Source organism: Zootoca vivipara, chromosome 10, assembly GCF_965207765.1.
Source record: "Zootoca vivipara chromosome 10, rZooViv2.hap1.1, whole genome shotgun sequence".
Lineage (NCBI taxonomy): Eukaryota > Metazoa > Chordata > Lepidosauria > Squamata > Lacertidae > Zootoca > Zootoca vivipara.
Genome location: NC_142593.1, coordinates 33042597 through 33061417, shown reverse-complemented (window position 1 = coordinate 33061417; position 18821 = coordinate 33042597). Strand labels below are relative to the sequence as shown.

Here is an 18821-nt window from a genome sequence, read left to right as displayed (position 1 = left end):
AAAGAGCTTTTTTTGCAGAGGAAGAAGAACTCCAGCTATGAAAATAAGTATTCTCTCTAAAAAGAAATTTATCAGTACCTTATAGGCTTTATCATACAGATATCCCACTTGTATAAAAATATAGATCACCTATGTTCAGAGTCTAAAATCCTGCTAAAATGAATCCTGTCATTGCATGTTTGCAATGTGTGTGTGGTGTGCATGCATGCATGCCTGGTGAAGAGACCCTTTTTGAAGTAGCTCCTTTATTCCTAAACAAATTCTTTCACATCTCATATAAAGGATTTATAAACAGCTTTTACATCCATTTTTCAAAGGCTAAAGTTTTAGAATTAGATACTACACAGGGAATCACTGATAGACTTCCTTACCAACTGTAGGTGTATTTGCTGCACTTAATGAAGCAGAAGATGATATTGAGGAGGAGCTCTCTGCACGTGCCAAAGGAGCTGAAGGAGGTGGGCTGGAATTGGAGGTCAAAGGAGGGCTGAATGGCCTCGGCTTGAAAACAAAATGCAAAAGCATGAATACATACAAAAGTTAAGTGGTAAAAGCTACACAGAGAGATAAATATAACTTAAGGCAAGTTGCATTACTCTTACTATTTCATTAATTCCACTGAGTTTCCCTGCAGCCAACTTTGGTCTGGAAGCTGGTCTTGGAGGAGGCACTAAGGTACCTACAGAAAGAGGGGTAGTTGGTCTTGCTGGAAGGCAATAGTAAAGATTAATATATTTCTATAACATTTACATTTACGAACAGCAATAAAATATTCTAGTACACTAACTATTGCTATAGAAAACTAATTTAAACATAGAAACTACTGGTCTAAACAGTTCAACAGTACTGACCACAACATTGGTGGTCAAGTAGTAACAATAGTATGAATACTACTCTAAAAAGCAGCACTAGAAAGTATGTTGTTCCAATATTATGAATTAACAGCAATTTTAAGTAGTAACATTACTTAGCTATACTTGTAACATAAAAAATAGACTGCCAAATTACATGATTCAGATAAACTTGTAATAATGGTCAGATCTAAATTGTTCATTGTGCAACTAGGGGGGCAAAGTACACATGAAATGCTAAGTCTTACTTTGAACTTTCAATGTGATTATCTTTTCCTAGAAGCAGGAAATGCTATTTGTTACTGGAAGAAAGATAATAAACAACCCTTTTCTATAAATATATGGAAGTGCCTTCCACAAGCACACATGAAACAGGGTGCTGGATCTAGGACAGGATACAGTATTAGCAAACTTGCTAAAGTTGTTTCTTCTTTTATTTGCAAATATGATAGCTTTTCTTCAGATTCCTTGGATTGTTCATTGTATTTGAGAACCCTTATAAGTGCCAAGTATATAATAAAAAGCAAAGCTTCATTCAGTCAAGAAGCAGCATCTTCATTACTGTCTGTAATAAAACCAGGCTGATCCATGATCTGATCATGAGTGAATGGGGTGACCTGGTATGTATCGCTGGTACTTGAGGGGTGGGGAGCTGGAGCCATTTTCAAGCAGGGAGGGAGAGAGGAAGATTGGACAAATCAGAGGAGGAAAGATTAGACAAATCAATTTTTCTCTTTGTCTCTGTTTGGCTAGAGCCATTTCAAAAAGAAACCATTGAAAAAGTGGTAAGAGAAATCAGAAAAATCCCAATTAGAAATGTTCCCATAGGAATCAATGGAAATCATGGCTCGTTATGTAAATACTTTCCAGGGAACGCATTGTGTTCAGTAAGTGGGACCTGCATGTTCTTTATCAGCATTTTCTTTTTTGGAAATCATATTAAGTTGACATTACTGTGACTACGTTTGAAAATCCTATTTACATTGCACACTTGTCATTAAAGTTTTCCAATGGAAAAAGAGGCATTTCCACAGGCTTTTCTTTGTTATCGATAAACCTACCTGATGAAGATGAAGACATTGTTGAGGTCAGGGAGGATGAATCACCAGAATTCCTAAAGAGTGGATCCCATGCCAGGAGGTCATTGTTCCCCTTCCTATAAGTCATCATAAAATGAATATAAATCATACCAGGTATGTTTTTAGAACTGAACTAAAAGTTGAAGCTGCATATGTATATTAAAATAATAATGATGTACTTAAATATTTTACACCAGAAACTATTCCCTTACAAATGTTGAAAGGGAGAATACTAGTATTTTTTTAAATCAATATAAAGTATTATCGTTCTTATAGCTTTTAATCCACTTGCCATTTTTGAGAACTTGGCTAATAAATAATGCAATCTCATAATTTCTACACATAAATAAGCCCTACTGAATTCAATGGGGTTTACTGCTAGCTTAGTTGGGTGAATAGTGTAGCCTTAATCTAATTTTACATCTGTGCACTCCTACAGCTGCTTTGAGCTGCTGGGTTACTGTTTAATGGTCTATTGAATTATCATAGACATCATCCCTGAAACTGTCAATTGTTTGGCATGCCAGTGTTACTTTTGCTAATTATGTTTCTATTTTATGTGCCATAAACCACTTTGGGAACTTGTGTGTTTGTAAAATAAGATTAAACAACTGTTGACCAAACAATGATTAAATTATTTTTTAAAAGTAAAGAAAAACATGTTCATGATGAGGACATATTGAAATTAGCTATACTATATTTTTTTTATTTGGAAAAAGCAGATGGAATGAAACCCCTTCTGTAAGCATCTGAATCAAATTCTGTCACAAACCTGTTTTATTTGACTTTTAAAAAAACCTTCTGATTCAGATAGAACAAAATACATTTTACACACAATAATTATGGGCCAGATTCAACTAACTGCCCCCCCCAAGTTCCATTAGTACAATTGGGGTTCCCCTGCTTCCACTACGTGTCCCCTGCACCCCCAAATTTACTCAGGAGGGGCAGGAGAACTCCTGAAACAATGCATGGGGGGGGGAGAGGGCAGTTCATTCCCCCAGACAAGCAGAAAAGCTTGCACTGACAAAGCAATCTGTTTAGCACTCCATTGAAGAACTTCCTATAGACTGGCAGATTCCTAAGGTTTCTGATTGAGCTTTAAGACTGCATAAGAGCAGCACTTCAGGGTGGGGATGGAATCATGTATGCCTAGCAAGTTAATTGATTATTTTTGGCCTTGGTCTGCAACCATGCTATTATTTTTTCCAATATGGCCTTGTAGAATATAGGTTGACGTTAAGGCTTTTTTTTTACTTAGGGATAATAAAAATATTTTGGCTTATGATAGCAAGAAAGTGATTTATATTCTTCTGGCAGATCATATATAAAATTTCAGATGCAAAGCTATGTACACTGTATTTATGCTACAGGTAATTATCAAATTTTCATCTTAATTGTTTTATTCTGAAAACATTATATATCATATGATATGAGCACAAATTAAAAGGGGAGTCAGGTAAGCAGCCAAAGTGAAGGATGGAAAAATAAATAAATGCAGAAATTAATCTTCTGGAGTCCCAAGCAGCCCACACCTAAACCGTCACATCAGAACTGAACACTGAACATAGGAATCTGGGGGGGGGGGAGCCCTTCAAACAAATATTCAGTGACTCTTCAAATAAAAATAAATGTCGAATGTGAAACTTACTCATTAGATGAAGCAGAAAGCTTTGATTTTGTTAATTCTTCACCTAAAAGATATTATGACAATTGAAAGCCATGACATTTAATTAACAAAATCAGCCAGCTTTATATAAGAAATGTTTTAAATGGCAAAGATGCAATAAAAAACAACTCAAACACTGACACGAAGTGTAAATGCATCACAGTATGAATCTTCTGCTTTTGTCAAAAGTGTTTATAACAAAAATTGATGTGCGAGAAGGAATCCAGGAAGGACATGGGTGTGGGCGGACATCAAATGCCTGCTTAAACGGAATCAGTTTGTTGGTTTTTAAGATGTATAGTTTTTAATGTTTCGAATGCATTTTATAAATGTTGAGAGGCTCTTTGAAGACTCCAATTTTTTAAAAAACAGGATATGAATAGAAAAATAAATAGGAAGCGAGTTTTGCAAGATGCTGATTTCAGAATAGTTTACAATATTCTTCACAGACTATGGCTTGGGTTCTAATTTGCTCTTCTACTCATGTAAGAAGACGGTTGATTTTTGCAACAACTTCTCTCCATCTATAGCCCCCTGCACCATTCTCAAGAGACTTCCAGCTCTCAAAAACAGATTTTCAGAGGTGCATTGGAAACAGGCCTGTGGGAAAACCCTGATTTGTGAACATGTTCAGAAGGAAATTTGGGGTACAAGCCTGTCTTTGCAGTTAATGGTTAATAACTTGTATTAAATCAGTAAGTATTTAATAGGTATTTAAACCCTTAAGCAAATGTAGAGAGAGACATGTTTTTACAATCAAGCACATATGTACACAATGCTGACAAAGTAACTCTTAGTATTCAAATAACTAATTCCTGACAAATTCCTATTTGGAAGTCACTTCTATATGGGAACATGTAGATCACTCTGTCATGTGGCAACCTGGCAATTGCAAAGGTTCCCTAGCTCCTACTCACCCCATTAAGGAACTAGTGTACTTGTATGATTGCCCTAATGGGGAAATAGCAGCTGAAAATAGCACGGGGGATTAACCTGTAGTTCCTCAGGCTTCAGTCCTGATTCTGAATGCCCCACTCCAAAATTAAAAAGCTGGGAGATCACAACTCTCTAATGTTTTTGCTTTTAGCACCAAGCTAGATAAGTCTTCTTTGAGCACCACCAGCACACAGGAGAGGAGCTTTGTCACATATTTTATACACATTGCTCCAATGAAGGCTAGTTCTTTTAACAGCAAGTACAAACTGTCACTATATCCTATAAGGTTTTAGAAAAGTTTAACAGGACAAATATATTATTCCTTTTTGAAGTTGGAAGTGCTATTAGAAATAGCTTACAGGACAATCCAAATCCTGGTTGAGCAGCAGCGGGGCATGGTGGAGTAACAGAGACATCACCACAGCTCCATCACGTGTGCTGCCAGGGAGAAAAGGCAAAGGAGCAACAACTGGGCCCATGTTGGGCCAGATGCCATCAAGTGACATCAGTGAGGTTAAGGATCAGGTAGATCCCAGCATGAGCCAGCCCCACCCTGGAACACCCTTGTTTTGGAGCTGTGAGCTACTGCCCCAGGGGATCCCACCGTACTTCTGCCCATCCAGCAAATGGAATGAAGAGCTCCATGCTAGCAGTTACTCTGTGGGTGGAGGCTGGCAGGGGTGCCTGAAGGAACATCTCCACCAAATCCATTCTCACCAGGGGGAGTTGGACTGCAGCCTAAAGCCTGGCTGCCTGACCCAAAAGCCAGGATGCAAGCACTAAGCTTTAATGTGTAGTACAGTTTCTACTGTCAGTTCCATTAAAACCATCTAATATCACACAGTCATTTTATTAATCAATTTTATTATGGACATATATATATCTATGTTTCGGACAACTACCAAAAGTAGGCAGACTTCTGCATTCTGTAGGTGAGGGCAGGGGGGTGAATTGTCATTAAAGTCATTAATATGGCAGCAGAAAAAAACCTTGATTTAGGACTCCCTGATATCCCACCATATACAACTTTCCATTTACAAGAAACAATTTATACAGGCATGATTTCATGAACAGGAAGTTAAAGTCCAATATAAACATAAGAAAAACTAGATGATGGTCAGCAGTTCACACACACTTACTGGATGAATTCCGTTTCATTTGTGCCTAGATGAAAAATGACAAAGATGAACAATGCTTAGTGAACAAATATTTTCTTCTTAAACTAAAGAGTTGGCAGTTGGAGATAAATTCCAAAGCCACCACTAGCTATTAGGCTTAGTACCTCTAACAGGCAAAGTAACTGGTAGAGACAGGTAGTGAAATATTGGTTAGATCTTCTGGAGATTAAGTTTGCAATCTGTGGTAAAATTAACCGATGGTGGCTTTTCACGATATGGCCATCCCATTCTATGCAGACTGCCTAAAACTGCTGGAATGTGATGACTGCTCTCTATTGCAAGCCGATACTTTATGCCACTTAAATTGGTCCTCTTCCTTTTTTTTCATGACTAAGGCTGAATACTGTTGGCAGATGTTTTTAAGGCCAAGCAGCTACTACTCTGCATTTTCTTGAAATAATTTGTGTGCACATTAGTAGCCATGTGGGAGCAGCTTCAAATGGCTTCTGCTTAGGCATCAAATTGTGATGCCACCCTGAGAAATCTGTGCTAGGCTGATATGAAAGTACAGTAAATTACTGATCAAGAGCAGCTAAGGAAGCAAAATGCAGTTTTTTTGTTTTTGTTTTTTTAAAAGGTGCTCATATGAAATTGACATAGTGCCCCAAATTCAGATGATTGTCATGGGGACCACACTGCTCCACAACAGGCAGCCACTTGTCCCCTTGTCCCTGACCTCACACAGTATAAGGTCAGGGGCCAATTGCCTCTAACGCTTCAAAGTGTCTTGGAAGTGCAGCAAAAAAGTAAGCTTGAAGTTCACCACCATGAAACACACATATGCACACACTCAAAACAATCACCAGCCCACACAGCTAAGTTTTCATTAGGAGTAAACTATGGTAAATATAATTTAATACTTACAGGACTATGTCTCTGATGTCAGCATACAAAATAAAATAGGGAAAACATAATTACATACAATTTGGTCAAGTTAAATGTACTACTGTATTCCCCTCCCCACAACTTTGAATCTTGAAGCATCAAGCCATAATGTTAATGTAATAAAAAAGCCCAAGTGTAAAATATAATTTTAACATTTTAAAGAAAAAGGCAAGAATCCTGATGGTGTGGTCTGAATGGTACCAACTGTTTATTGGAGATCTCAAACACCAAAATACTGAGTCACTAGTTGCATATTTGTATCCATCTTTATCTAGAGCTGGGTGTGTGTGCTAACTTATGGCCCTCTGATGATGTTGGACTAAAAGTCCCATCACCCAACCAGTAGCCATGCTGATGGGTATTAGAGCCCAACCGCTGATCTAGAACAGGGGTAGTCAACCTTTTTATACCTACTGCCCACTAATGCATCTTTCTTGATGGTAAAATTTCCTTACTGCCCACCAGTGCTCAATGGAAGGAGGATTCAGCTTATACCGTAGAACCCCCTACCGCCCACCTAGAATCCTGAAATGCCCACTAGTGGGCAGTAGGGACCAGGTTGACAACCCCTGATCTAGAATGACCTTTTCACAAAGGAAACAACACAAAAAACTAGAAAAAGTTCAGATTTGACACACAAATAGTTAAAATGGATGTGTACTGGATTATATAGAAATGTTCTTAAATGAGACATTTTAAACCAGTGTTTCTCAAATTTGGTTCCCTACTGTTGTTGGACTACAACTTCCATCATCCCTGATCATTGGTCCCGCTAGCTAGGGATGATGGGAATTGTAGTCCAACAGCTGGGGACCGAAGTTAGAGAAACACTGTTTTAAACCCTTCTCCCTAATCTTTTGAGAAACATACTCCATCTCATAATAGCAGCAGATACTCCAGTGTCTTAACTTCATATATATACTGGCAGCATCTCTGCTCTTGCTCCAAAGCCCTGGTATACCACATTCCAAAAATCCATCCTTTTATCATTTGTAATATATAACTTATTAAATGTAGGCAATTAAGTGGGTGGCGCTGTGGGTTAAACCACAGAGCCTAGTGCTTGAGGATCAGAAGGCCGGCGGTTCAAATCCCTGCGACGGGGTGAGCTCCCGTTGCCCGGTCCCAGCTCCTGCCAACCAAGCAGTTCAAAAGCACATCAAAGTGCAAGTAGATAAATAGGTACCACTCTGGCGGAAAGGTAAACAGAGTTTCCGTGTGCTGCTCTGATTCGCCAGAAGCGGCTTAGTCATGCTGGCCACATGACCCAGAAGCTGTATGCCGGCTCCCTCGGCCAATAAAGCGAGATGAGCGCCGCAACCCCAGAGTCGTCCGTGACTGGACCTAATGGTCAGGGGTCCCTTTAGCTTTACGCTAAAATTGTTGGTTTTAAAGTACTATTTACCAATTGTGCCTGATATACTAAATATTGTGCTCAGGTTACTTACAGATATAGCTGGTGAAAGTGTGATGTTCCCTATTGATTCTTTTAATTCATCCAGTGAAGGCATTGTATAATGAGAACTACTATTTGCCTGTACAGGCTTAATTTCCACATGGAACTTCCTTGGTTCATCATCTTCAGAGTCAGAATCACTTGAAGAATAGAAGTGGTTCTCTTTGGTATGTTATTTGCAGTTAAGGTGAACGTCATGAAGTTAATCACATAATGACTAATAGCATTGCTATATGCATACACACAAACACAGAATAACTGCTAGTTAATAAGTTGCTAAACAGGATTTTTAAGACCCACAAAAATCACTGATATTAGTCCTTTACATATTCATAAAGCTTTGTGAAGAGATTGTACACAACCAGGGCAACCAAAATTATACAGAGGCTGGAGCAACTTCCCTATGAGGAAAGGTTACAACATTTGTGACTTTCTAGTTTAGAAAACAATATAACATGCAGATTGTGGAAAAAGCAGATAGTTTTCTCTTCATCTGTCATAATAGAACCCAGGGTTATCCAATGAACCATAATGGTGAGATACACAGAAAACTGTGATGGATTTAACAGGTGATTAGATAAAGTTATGGAAGATAAGGTTATCAGTGGCCACTAGTAGCAGTTGCTGCAGATCACAAGCAAGAGAATGCTATCAAGTATGCACACATATTGCTTGTCAGCATCTCTTAGGCATCTGGTTAGCTACTAAATGAACAAAATGCTGGACTAGATTGGCCTTTGACATGGATCCAGCAGGGCTCATGCTCTATGTTCATAATTAAGCATTACAATAAAAGGATATTCTGACTAGCTTCTGGTTTAATGCTATAACCTTCATCATCAACATCCGGAATGTTCTGGAAAGAAAACAGGTAACTTATTAGATGACCATCACTATCAAAATATTTCCCAATAGATGTCAAGGCAAGCAAAATGTATTGTTGATTATCTTTAAGCCTGTTTATGAAAGCAGCAGTGCTTATGTCATCAGAACTTCAAGCCACGAGTTCAGAGGAATCAGGTTACTCATAATTTGGTACTTTACAAGTCTTATAACATTCACAGTTCATTTTGTACAATTGGGGAATCAAAACTGGGGGATAAACCTAGCTAGAGAGTCTGGAGAAAAAAGAAACTCTTGCAAATCTATGTCCAAAACACTGTCCACTGAACTGGACACAATATACCACATGCATGAACCTATTAGTGAAGCTATTTCCCCCCTTACAACACTTAAAACAAGAGATAGCTGACCAATCAAGCATAGGAATTACATACTGTACTCCAGAAAGAATTTATGACCTATTATTCCTGCTTTCATAACCTTGACATACTACACTGCAGCTTTTGATTATTGTTCTAATATTGCACCTGGTATAGACTACTGCCAGCCGCCAGAAACCTACAATACTGTTGCAAGATCAGCACTGGTTTGTTACAACCTACCAGGAACAGTTACGGCATTTTCATATGTTGCTCTTAACAGCAATGCTAAATTAAGGTGTGCACCAGGAACAGATGGCTTCTCTATGGGTTTCATTCCCAATTAAGTGCACACAATAGCAGCACAAATGGCATTTTCAATTACTTTTCTTTCATCTTTGACTTTCAGGAAGCCCTGAACACCTTTTAGAAGTAATGTAGTATTTGCTATTTTACACTGCTTTACTATTTTATGCACACTATTCAACCTTCTGAAAGAAATTTTAAATACATTTTAAAAACCTCATTTAGGGTTTAGAATGGGTGGAATTAAGCTAATATACAGTAAGATAACCTGTAACCCCCAAAGCCTCTCAATTTAGGTTTGAGTATGTACAGATATGAGCAGGGGTCGGCAAGGTTTACCTCGCCTGGGCCGGTTCACTCCTGCGGAGATCGCTCCATGGGCGAAGCGATTTCCGGTGTCTGTGCAGATGCAATTTCCAGTGCCAAGGAAGTGAGTCCCCGCTCTGCGCTGCGCTGGTTTAGCACAGCACGGGGGGAGGGGGGCTCGCTGAGCAGGTGGCTCGGTTGGGGGGGTGGCTTGTGGGCCATTTAAATGACCCCCATGGGCCACAGGTTGCCGACCCCCTGGATGTGAGGCTCTCATAATGAAAATGCCAATGCACCATCACAATGCCCAGAAATTTTACAAATGTAATAAACTCTGCGTGCATTGGCAGGTTCAGAGAAGCAATCAGGATCTGCTGCTTGTAGTACCTCAATGTGAAAAGCAGTTCCTTCTGCTGCATCGTAATGGTACTTTTTGGTCAAGAACAGACAGAGCTATGCCAACTGACATTAGTTTACACAGAATGTTTAATGGGTAAGGCATTCACATGACAGCTTTATTATAGACCCATTAATTATGCTTCTTATGTCCTTTTCCTGAAGATTAGCAATTTTTCACTTTTTATACATTGTAAAACACGTTCTCTTTCTTAGGAGTACAAATTTCTCAACAAATACCAACTTCATAACTGAAACCAGAAAAAATGCATCAGAAAATATTCATCCAGATTATTTAGACAGTTTCTCTTTCAAGAACTTGCACATTTTGCTTTTATAAAGCAACATGATTTAAAAACAGAAAGAGTGGCATCACATGGTTCAATACCTTAGCACTAGTTGTTTAGAATCACGAAGCTTTTGTTATGCTTGACCTCAAGCTAACCATGTTAAATGTCCTAACAAGACTTGACAACAAAGTAAACGGAACAAATACAAATAGCTAGAGGCCATGTGTACATTCTCATACAACCAAAGGACTTCTGAAGTTATATTGTTAAAGTTGGAAAGCTATTATGTTACCTATCATAGCTAAATGCAACAAAGACCATTAAACAAAGACTCTGGATAGCTTGTGACATAAACTGAAGAACAAGGAGCAATATCAAAGCAGCACCAGGTAAGCTGGCTTTTTATGCGAGCGTAAAATGTGGAAAAGGTGGTGGTCCAAAAGCATAGATATTGAGCAGTTGGTTTACAGTACTCTACTGTTGCTATAGTCATACTTATGAAATATCGCTATTTAGGTAAAGAATAGTAACTACAAAATAATAATTTTAAATTATATTTCAGCTTACAAATATCTGCCTTGGTAAGTCCCCTTCAGTGTGACCTAAAACCTTTACTTGCTTATCCAGTGGTAGCCCAGGGGATTCATAACATATTCCCCAGCCTCCTAGGAGCAATACACCCTGCCCACCTGTCAAATTTGGCCTGTAAGACTGATCCTGATAAGGATCGGGTTCCCAGAGTCAAGGAGGTTCCCCACACCTGATCTATTTCATTGTATCTTGGGACCCATGTTTCAAAGGACCAGGTGAATGCCACAGGTGACAAGTAAAGTAACACAATAGGCTACACTGGTAGCAATACAATCACTATTATACCATCTCTGTTGTTGTTTAGTCGTTTAGTCGTGTCCGACTCTTCGTGACCCCATGGACCATAGCACGCCAGGCACTCCTGTCTTGCACTGCCTCCCGCAGTTTGGTCAAACTCATGTTCGTAGCTTCGAGAACACTGTCCAACCATCTCGTCCTCTGTCGTCCCCTTCTCCTAGTGCCCTCCATCTTTCCCAACATCAGGGTCTTTTCCAAGGATTCTTCTCTTCTCATGAGGTGGCCAAAGTATTGGAGCCTCAGCTTCACGATCTGTCCTTCCAGGGAGCACTCAGGGCTGATTTCCTTAAGAATGGATAGGTTTGATCTTCTAGCAGTCCATGGGACTCTCAAGAGTCTCCTCCAGCACCATAATTCAAAAGCATCAATTCTTCGACGATCAGCCTTCTTTATGGTCCAGCTCTCACTTCCATACATCACTACTGGGAAAACCATAGCTTTAACTATACGGACCTTTGTCGGCAAAGTGATGTCTCTGCTTTTTAAGATGCTGTCTAGGTTTGTCATTGCTTTTCTCCCAAGAAGCAGGCGTCTTTTAATTTCGTGACTGCTGTCACCATCTGCAGTGATCAAGGAGCCCAAGAAAGTAAAATCTCTCACTGCCTCCATTTCTTCCCCTTCTATTTGCCAGGAGGTGATGGGACCAGTGACCATGATCTTGGTTTTTTTGATGTTGAGCTTCAGACCATATTTTGCGCTCTCCTCTTTCACCCTCATTAAAAGGTTCTTTAATTCCTCCTCGCTTTCTGCCATCAAGGTTGTGTCATCTGCATATCTGAGGTTGTTGATATTTCTTCCGGCAATCTTAATTCCGGCTTGGGATTCATCTAGTCCAGCCTTTCGCATGATGAATTCTGCATATAAGTTAAATAAGCAGGGAGACAATATACAACCTTGTCGTACTCCTTTCCCAATTTTGAACCAATCTGTTGTTCCATATCCAGTTCTAACTGTAGCTTCTTGTCCCACATAGAGATTTCTCAGGAGACAGATGAGGTGATCAGGCACTCCCATTTCTTTAAGAACTTGCCATAGTTTGCTGTGGTCGACACAGTCGAAGGCTTTTGCATAGTCAATGAAGCAGAAGTAGACGTTTTTCTGGAACTCTCTAGCTTTCTCCATAATCCAGCGCATGTTTGCTATTTGGTCTCTGGTTCCTCTGCCCTTTCGAAATCCAGCTTGCACTTCTGGGAGTTCTCGGTCCACATACTGCCTAAGCCTGCCTTGTAGAATTTTAAGCATAACCTTGCTAGCGTGTGAAATGAGCGCAATTGTGCGGTAGTTGGAGCATTCTTTGGCACTGCCCTTCTTTGGAATTGGGATGTAGACTGATCTTCTCCAATCCTCTGGCCATTGCTGAGTTTTCCAAACTTGCTGGCATATTGGGTGTAGCACCTTAACAGCATCATCTTTTAGAATTTTAAATAGTTCAGCTGGAATGTCATCACTTCCACTGGCCTTGTTATTAGCAGTGCTTTCTAAGGCCCATTTGACTTCACTCTCCAAGATGTCTGGCTCAAGGTCAGCAACCACACTACCTGGGGTGTACGAGACCTCCATATCTTTCTGGTATAATTCCTCTGTGTATTCCTGCCACCTCTTCTTGATGTCTTCTGCTTCTGTTAGGTCCTTACCACTTTTGTCCTTGATTATGGTAATCTTTGTACGAAATGTTCCTTTCATATCTCCAATTTTCTTGAACAGATCTCTGGTTTTCCCCATTCTATTGTTTTCCTCTATTTCCTCTATACCATCTCTACTAAGGCATTTAAATTGCCTTTGATAAAGACATTGGATTCAAGTGCATTAGAAGAGCAGTGATCAATATTCTAAGATGAGCTCTTTGTTTCCTTCTGCTTCTACACAAGAAAGTCACTATCAACGACAAGTTCAATGCTACATTTTTAAAAACACATGGATATATTTTGAAGATATTTAAAATGAGTCATGCCAGCCAGTTCAAACAATACCAAAAACATTTTCTATTTGAGGACATCTATTTGATGACAGAAAACTGATGGTGGGAAATGCTCTACTTAGTGCTTTTCACGTATTTGTAATATTTGCATAACTTTTGTTATAAAGTGAAGTTTGAAGAATGTTGCCACTTAGTAAAACTGGCATTAAAAAGACTGAGTATATACTGTATGTAACACTTTGAAAATGCTACAGAAAGGAGAGAAAAAATTATGTTTTGGAAACTATGAAGCAGAGTTATTCTTTTGGGGAAGGGCAGAGTGAGTGATCATGCTTGGTGTAGTTTGAAAGGAATATGCCAGACACATTTACACTTGGATTTGTTTCATTAATTATTAAACAACGAGCAACAAAACAAACAAGTCAAAGAGTAAACACTGTAAGTCAACCCCACTTATGTTTCACTCTGTGAATGGCCTAATTCCTGGAATAAACGTATCAGTTTGAGCAACATAAAATCACACAAAAACTTTATCTGCTCGGGCTTCTTGCAACAGTTCAGAAAAAAGCAACTTCGGAATGGGTTTAAAAGAGTAAAAGTTTATTTGACAGATAAACATTTTATATCTGTTTATTTTGTGCTATTTATTATGAGACATTCTCATTTCACAAAATTGTTTAAACAAAATAAACCAAACCCATGAATTTTCTAGGAGGCCTAATACATGGGCTGATAGCTGCCCTTTCTACAGGAAAATTTTCAGATTATTCTGGAAATCCATTCTTTCATTTCAGCCACAGGGAGTTCCACCTTTCTGTCATCTCAAATTAAACACTGATAATATGGCCAAGAGGAACTAGAAATACAAATGATGAAAGGAACACACTATACATAACTTGTTTGAAACTAAAGAAACTAAATACCCTGAGACCCTCGGGTATAGGGCGTTATATAAATTCAATTAACAACAACAACAACAACAAATTTCTTGAATAACTTTAATCAATATAAGAATACTTACAACTGAATCTGCATCTGGACATTCCCTGTTTAAAAAAATAGTGAATTGTTATAATAGTTATGGCTTTTATTTACCAAAATCTCTTCTGATTTTCTAGTTAACATCTCACTAGATACATAGCTGCTTTAGAACACCTTTAAAATCAGGCTATAGTTGTTTAATTTTTCAGGATTCATATATCACTTTTCCATTTCCATATATCAATTTCCATTTTTCAAGTCCATATATCACTTTTCAGGTAAAAGAAAAATGCCCAAGGCAACAAAAATAACAGCAGCAGCAGCTAGCATTAATAAAAGCATACATATATAAATGCACATAAAAAGAAGATAAATTCAGACACTGGGATGCTAGAGTAACAATGTATTTAGCTGCCTATGGAAAATTAGTGAAGTGGCCAGGAGGATTTCCTGGGGGCAAGTAGACACAAGGGCAAAGGTCCTGACAGGAGCCACCATTGATCACACCTCAGAAAATGGTGGGATGCACAGACTGTGAAACTACCATAATGAAGGAGTCACATCCTCAAAATCCTGGCTCTAGTCAGAAGTTTTTCTGATGATGATTCAGGGTGTGACAGTAATGGATGAGAGTAATCCAACCCTAATAAATAGCCATGATCCTCCAAAAATTTGATGCAGCTTGTGCCCTAACCTGACCTAGGGAAAAGCACTCCTAGCCACAGTTGCTACCTAGAATCCATAAAGATTCCCAAACTGTGACCCCCCCACACTTAAAAATTGGGAAAGTGGTTTTTTGGGGTGGGGGCTACATAGGAATTTATTGGTGCATTATCTCTTACAGCATTAATAATAAAATTAAAAAGATATAAATGTTTATGCTTCTATTTTTTAAAAAACCAAACATTAAACAATTTATTAAGAAGTTTGAAACATACTTACACAGATTCTGCATCTTTTCCCTTTTTAATAATCGGTAACCCAAAATGCTTTCTTTTTCTAGGCTTTATCCCTGCAAAGCAGACAATGTGTTGTTAGATGGAAATTAAGATTAAATATTAGTTAACAGAATTTAATTCATTCCACGGGTCTTTTCTTATAACGAAAAATTCGTCTAGTGATTCCCATAGGAATGCATTGAATTTTTTTTGAATTTTTTTTTTGCCCATAGGAACGCATTAATTGAATTTCAATGCATTCCTATGGGAAACCGCGATTCGCTAGACGAATTTATCATAAAACAAATTCGTCTAGCGAGGCAACCTCCGCTCGAAAAATCCTTTCGTTAAGCGGAAATTTCGTTAAGCAGGGCATTCGTTAAGCGAGGCACCACTTTATGAATCTCCAGCAAATAGCTTGAGTTTGTAAATATGGAAATGATCTGTATGCAGAGTGGTCCTTGCACCCTTATGTACAGAAAATGATACTTGACTCAGGCATATCCAGGATGAGATACACTATTGCAGTAAATAACATGAATATATTACGTATCATTTTATATTGTGCATAAGAGAACTACCAATACCACATCTTGTCTTGCCTGGATTGTGTTTTAGTCTGGTCATCCTCAAGTAGTGTATCACTCAAAGTATCTGTTCAGTGCTTCCAGAACATAGTACTATCCCTTTTCATCAGAACCAGCTTAAATGTTATTGGTATATTATTCCAATATGTCATACGTTTTCTCCCCTTTGTTTTATAGAGGTTTCCAAAGTATGGAGGACACGAATGAAACCCAGTGCATCCTAGAGGATAAATTCCATTGTGTGAAGCCATCTTTTCAGACTTTTCTCACAAAAAAGAATCGAACTACTTCAAAACATCAACCCCAATCTTTAGCTCTGCCATTAGATCAAAGGAAGCATCCAAGACACCCTGGCCTATTAACAAGGGCTAACTCCTGGCGAAAGTAATCTACCAGGGCCGCAAAATCTCATGTGCAACAGGACTGGCAAGTATCTAGACCAGGCACCCCCAAACTTTGGCCCTTCAGATGTTTTGGACTAAAATTCCCATCTTCCCCAACCACTGGTCCTGTTTCATTCAGAAAGAATGAGAGAGACCAGTAGGGCTTAGTTTCCACTAAGGTGCTAATAATTGGTCTGGGGACTAAGAAGCAACACTGAAGTATTGAACAGAAGAGGCATGTTTTAGATACAGGGACATTAATATATGACAGGCATCCCCAAACTGTGGTCCTCCAGATGTTTTGGCCTACAACTCCCATGATCCCTAGCTAACAGGACCAGTGGTCAGAGATGATGGGAATTGTAGTCCAAAACATCTGGAGGGCCGAAGTTTGGGGATGCCTGATATATGAGGACATGTTATGTATGCATGTGAGTAAAATTTGCCACTCGCTCACTAATGGGATACTGAAAGTTAGCCAACTTCTCTCTAGCATCTGTGATGGGACCACACTGAGCAAGTTCTGACTCTTAATTGAGACAAAACATAAGCCTGCTGATCATTTCCTGTTATATCAGAAATATATTAACTTCATTTCATCTTAATTAGAGCAAACGACTTCACTTTTAACCCTTTACCCAATGTTCACTACAAATGATGTAAGATTTTGAATGATAAACAATACAAGAAAAACTCACCTTCAACTGCACTGGCTGTATTACACTCTTCAAATTCAATAAGTCCTTTAAACGATGGAAAATCAATGTTATTCTAATGCTGTTTCATGTTTTAATTTATGGAGAAACATTATGCATCAAGACTAGGGCGGCAGTATTTACTCAATCAATTTGTTTGATCAGTGGCTCCCAACCCCCCCCAAAAAAACCTTTAAAATTGCCAAGAAACAGCAATTGAAATGAACTGTGTTTGATGCTGCATATTTTTAAATTGTATTTCAATTGCCTCTTTTATTATTATTTTATTCCATGGACTTCAGACTATAATATAATAAAATACATACATTAGAAGAAAAACCCCCAATAAAAATACAATTTTAAAAATCATACAGCACTAATGCACTGTTATTGTGTCAATTATATGTTGCAGAAGACATCTGCAAAAATACCACCAGTCTGGAGGGGCCTTCTGCCTAAGGTTGGAAAGAACCCCCACCCTTCTCCCAAGGCTGGAGAAGGGCAGAGTCTCGTCCCTCAGACTGCACTTAGCTTTGGCAACAGTGAGAAAATAGTGACATTGATCACTACTTTTCACATGACAGAGGCTTTTTTTTAAAAGGAGAATAGGATTAATGAGAAGCACAAATTTTGGCTGCCTACTGAGACCAGTCAAACCCCTAATGTGATTTCATCTTCTTGAATCTGTAGCTGCTGGACTTTAACTCCCCTCAGTTCCAGCCATCAGACCAAATGGTCAAGGTTTATTATAAAGTGCATTCCAAAAATTGTTTTTTGATCATTTGATTTTAAGTGGCATTCTTTTTTACATACCAAGAACTAGGACAGTGTTTTGACTACAAAAAGAGGCTACTTGTTACAGCACAAGTAGAGACTATATACCGTATATTCCAGCGTATAAGATGATTGGGCGTATAAGATGACCCCCAACTTTTCCAGTTAAAATATAGAGTTTGGGATATACTCGCCATATAATAAATACGACCCGGCGTATAAGACGACCCCCAACTTTTGAGAAGATTTTCCTGGGTTAAAAAGTAGTCTTATACGCAGGAATATACAGTAGATGTCTTTTGTAATACTAACAGAAACTTTTTAGACTATTCTGAAAAGTAAAGTGCAGTTGAGCAACTTTACAAACTGTAAAATTTGTAAACTCAGGAAGTAACATTTTGTAATCCCTTCACAATTTAAGGATAAAATAACACAGTTTAGGCCATTCGAAAGCCGGCAAAATCTACTTTTATGCAATAGGTATCTCAATGAGATTTAAGGGGGGAAATGCCTTCAGGATATAAAATGCTTGTGCTACACATCTTGCCTGGACTGTGCATGCATGTTAGTTTTAGCTGCTTCTCTTTTGAATAAATGTGTGAACAGTGATTATGAAAGAACTGAAATGATGCCTCTTTGTAACATAAAGATGTTAAGACGCATGTAAATATTACTGAATACGATGTGCAGCATATGTATTTTTACTCTGGAATAAAACCCAGTTGTATACACCTTTCTCTTGATTTTTGTCTTAACTGTTTTAACTGATGAGCAGCTCACTAGATTTTGAATTCAGAAAGAGCATAAAACCTATCAATGTGTATTATAAGACAAAAATGTCTTACATACACATACTGCATTTGGCAGAATTATATAGATATACCACACATGAACCTGTTTGTTTGTTTGTTTGTTTGTTTGTGAGACAGGGTTACAGGTAGTTTTTAGATAAGAGTTCTTGTAGACCACTGTATCCAGCCCTTAATGGGACAGCTTTTAAAGCACAAGTACCTACAGACTTACACCCCCACCAAAATGATTTCTAAGTTGAGATCCACATCAATAAATTATGTATTTATTTACAAATCGCCTCGGAAACAACC

General features: G+C 38.5%; 1 protein-coding gene across 3 annotated transcripts in view; it reads right to left on the bottom strand.

Moving 5' to 3' along the window:
• FCHO2 (FCH and mu domain containing endocytic adaptor 2) overlaps window positions 1-18821 on the bottom strand; it is a 71180-nt gene that overhangs the window by 11765 nt on the left and 40594 nt on the right. For all 3 annotated transcript variants that reach the window (XM_035099544.3, XM_088653154.1, XM_088653153.1), the window contains exons 9-19: window positions 16948-16992; window positions 15284-15353; window positions 14382-14406; window positions 8856-8910; window positions 8047-8225; window positions 6578-6589; window positions 5675-5699; window positions 3582-3624; window positions 1913-2007; window positions 603-706; window positions 372-501 (exon numbers count right to left, since the gene is read on the bottom strand). In XM_035099544.3, the coding sequence (XP_034955435.1) occupies window positions 372-501; window positions 603-706; window positions 1913-2007; window positions 3582-3624; window positions 5675-5699; window positions 6578-6589; window positions 8047-8225; window positions 8856-8910; window positions 14382-14406; window positions 15284-15353; window positions 16948-16992 (783 nt within the window). The remainder of the gene's footprint in view (window positions 1-371; window positions 502-602; window positions 707-1912; window positions 2008-3581; window positions 3625-5674; window positions 5700-6577; window positions 6590-8046; window positions 8226-8855; window positions 8911-14381; window positions 14407-15283; window positions 15354-16947; window positions 16993-18821) is intronic.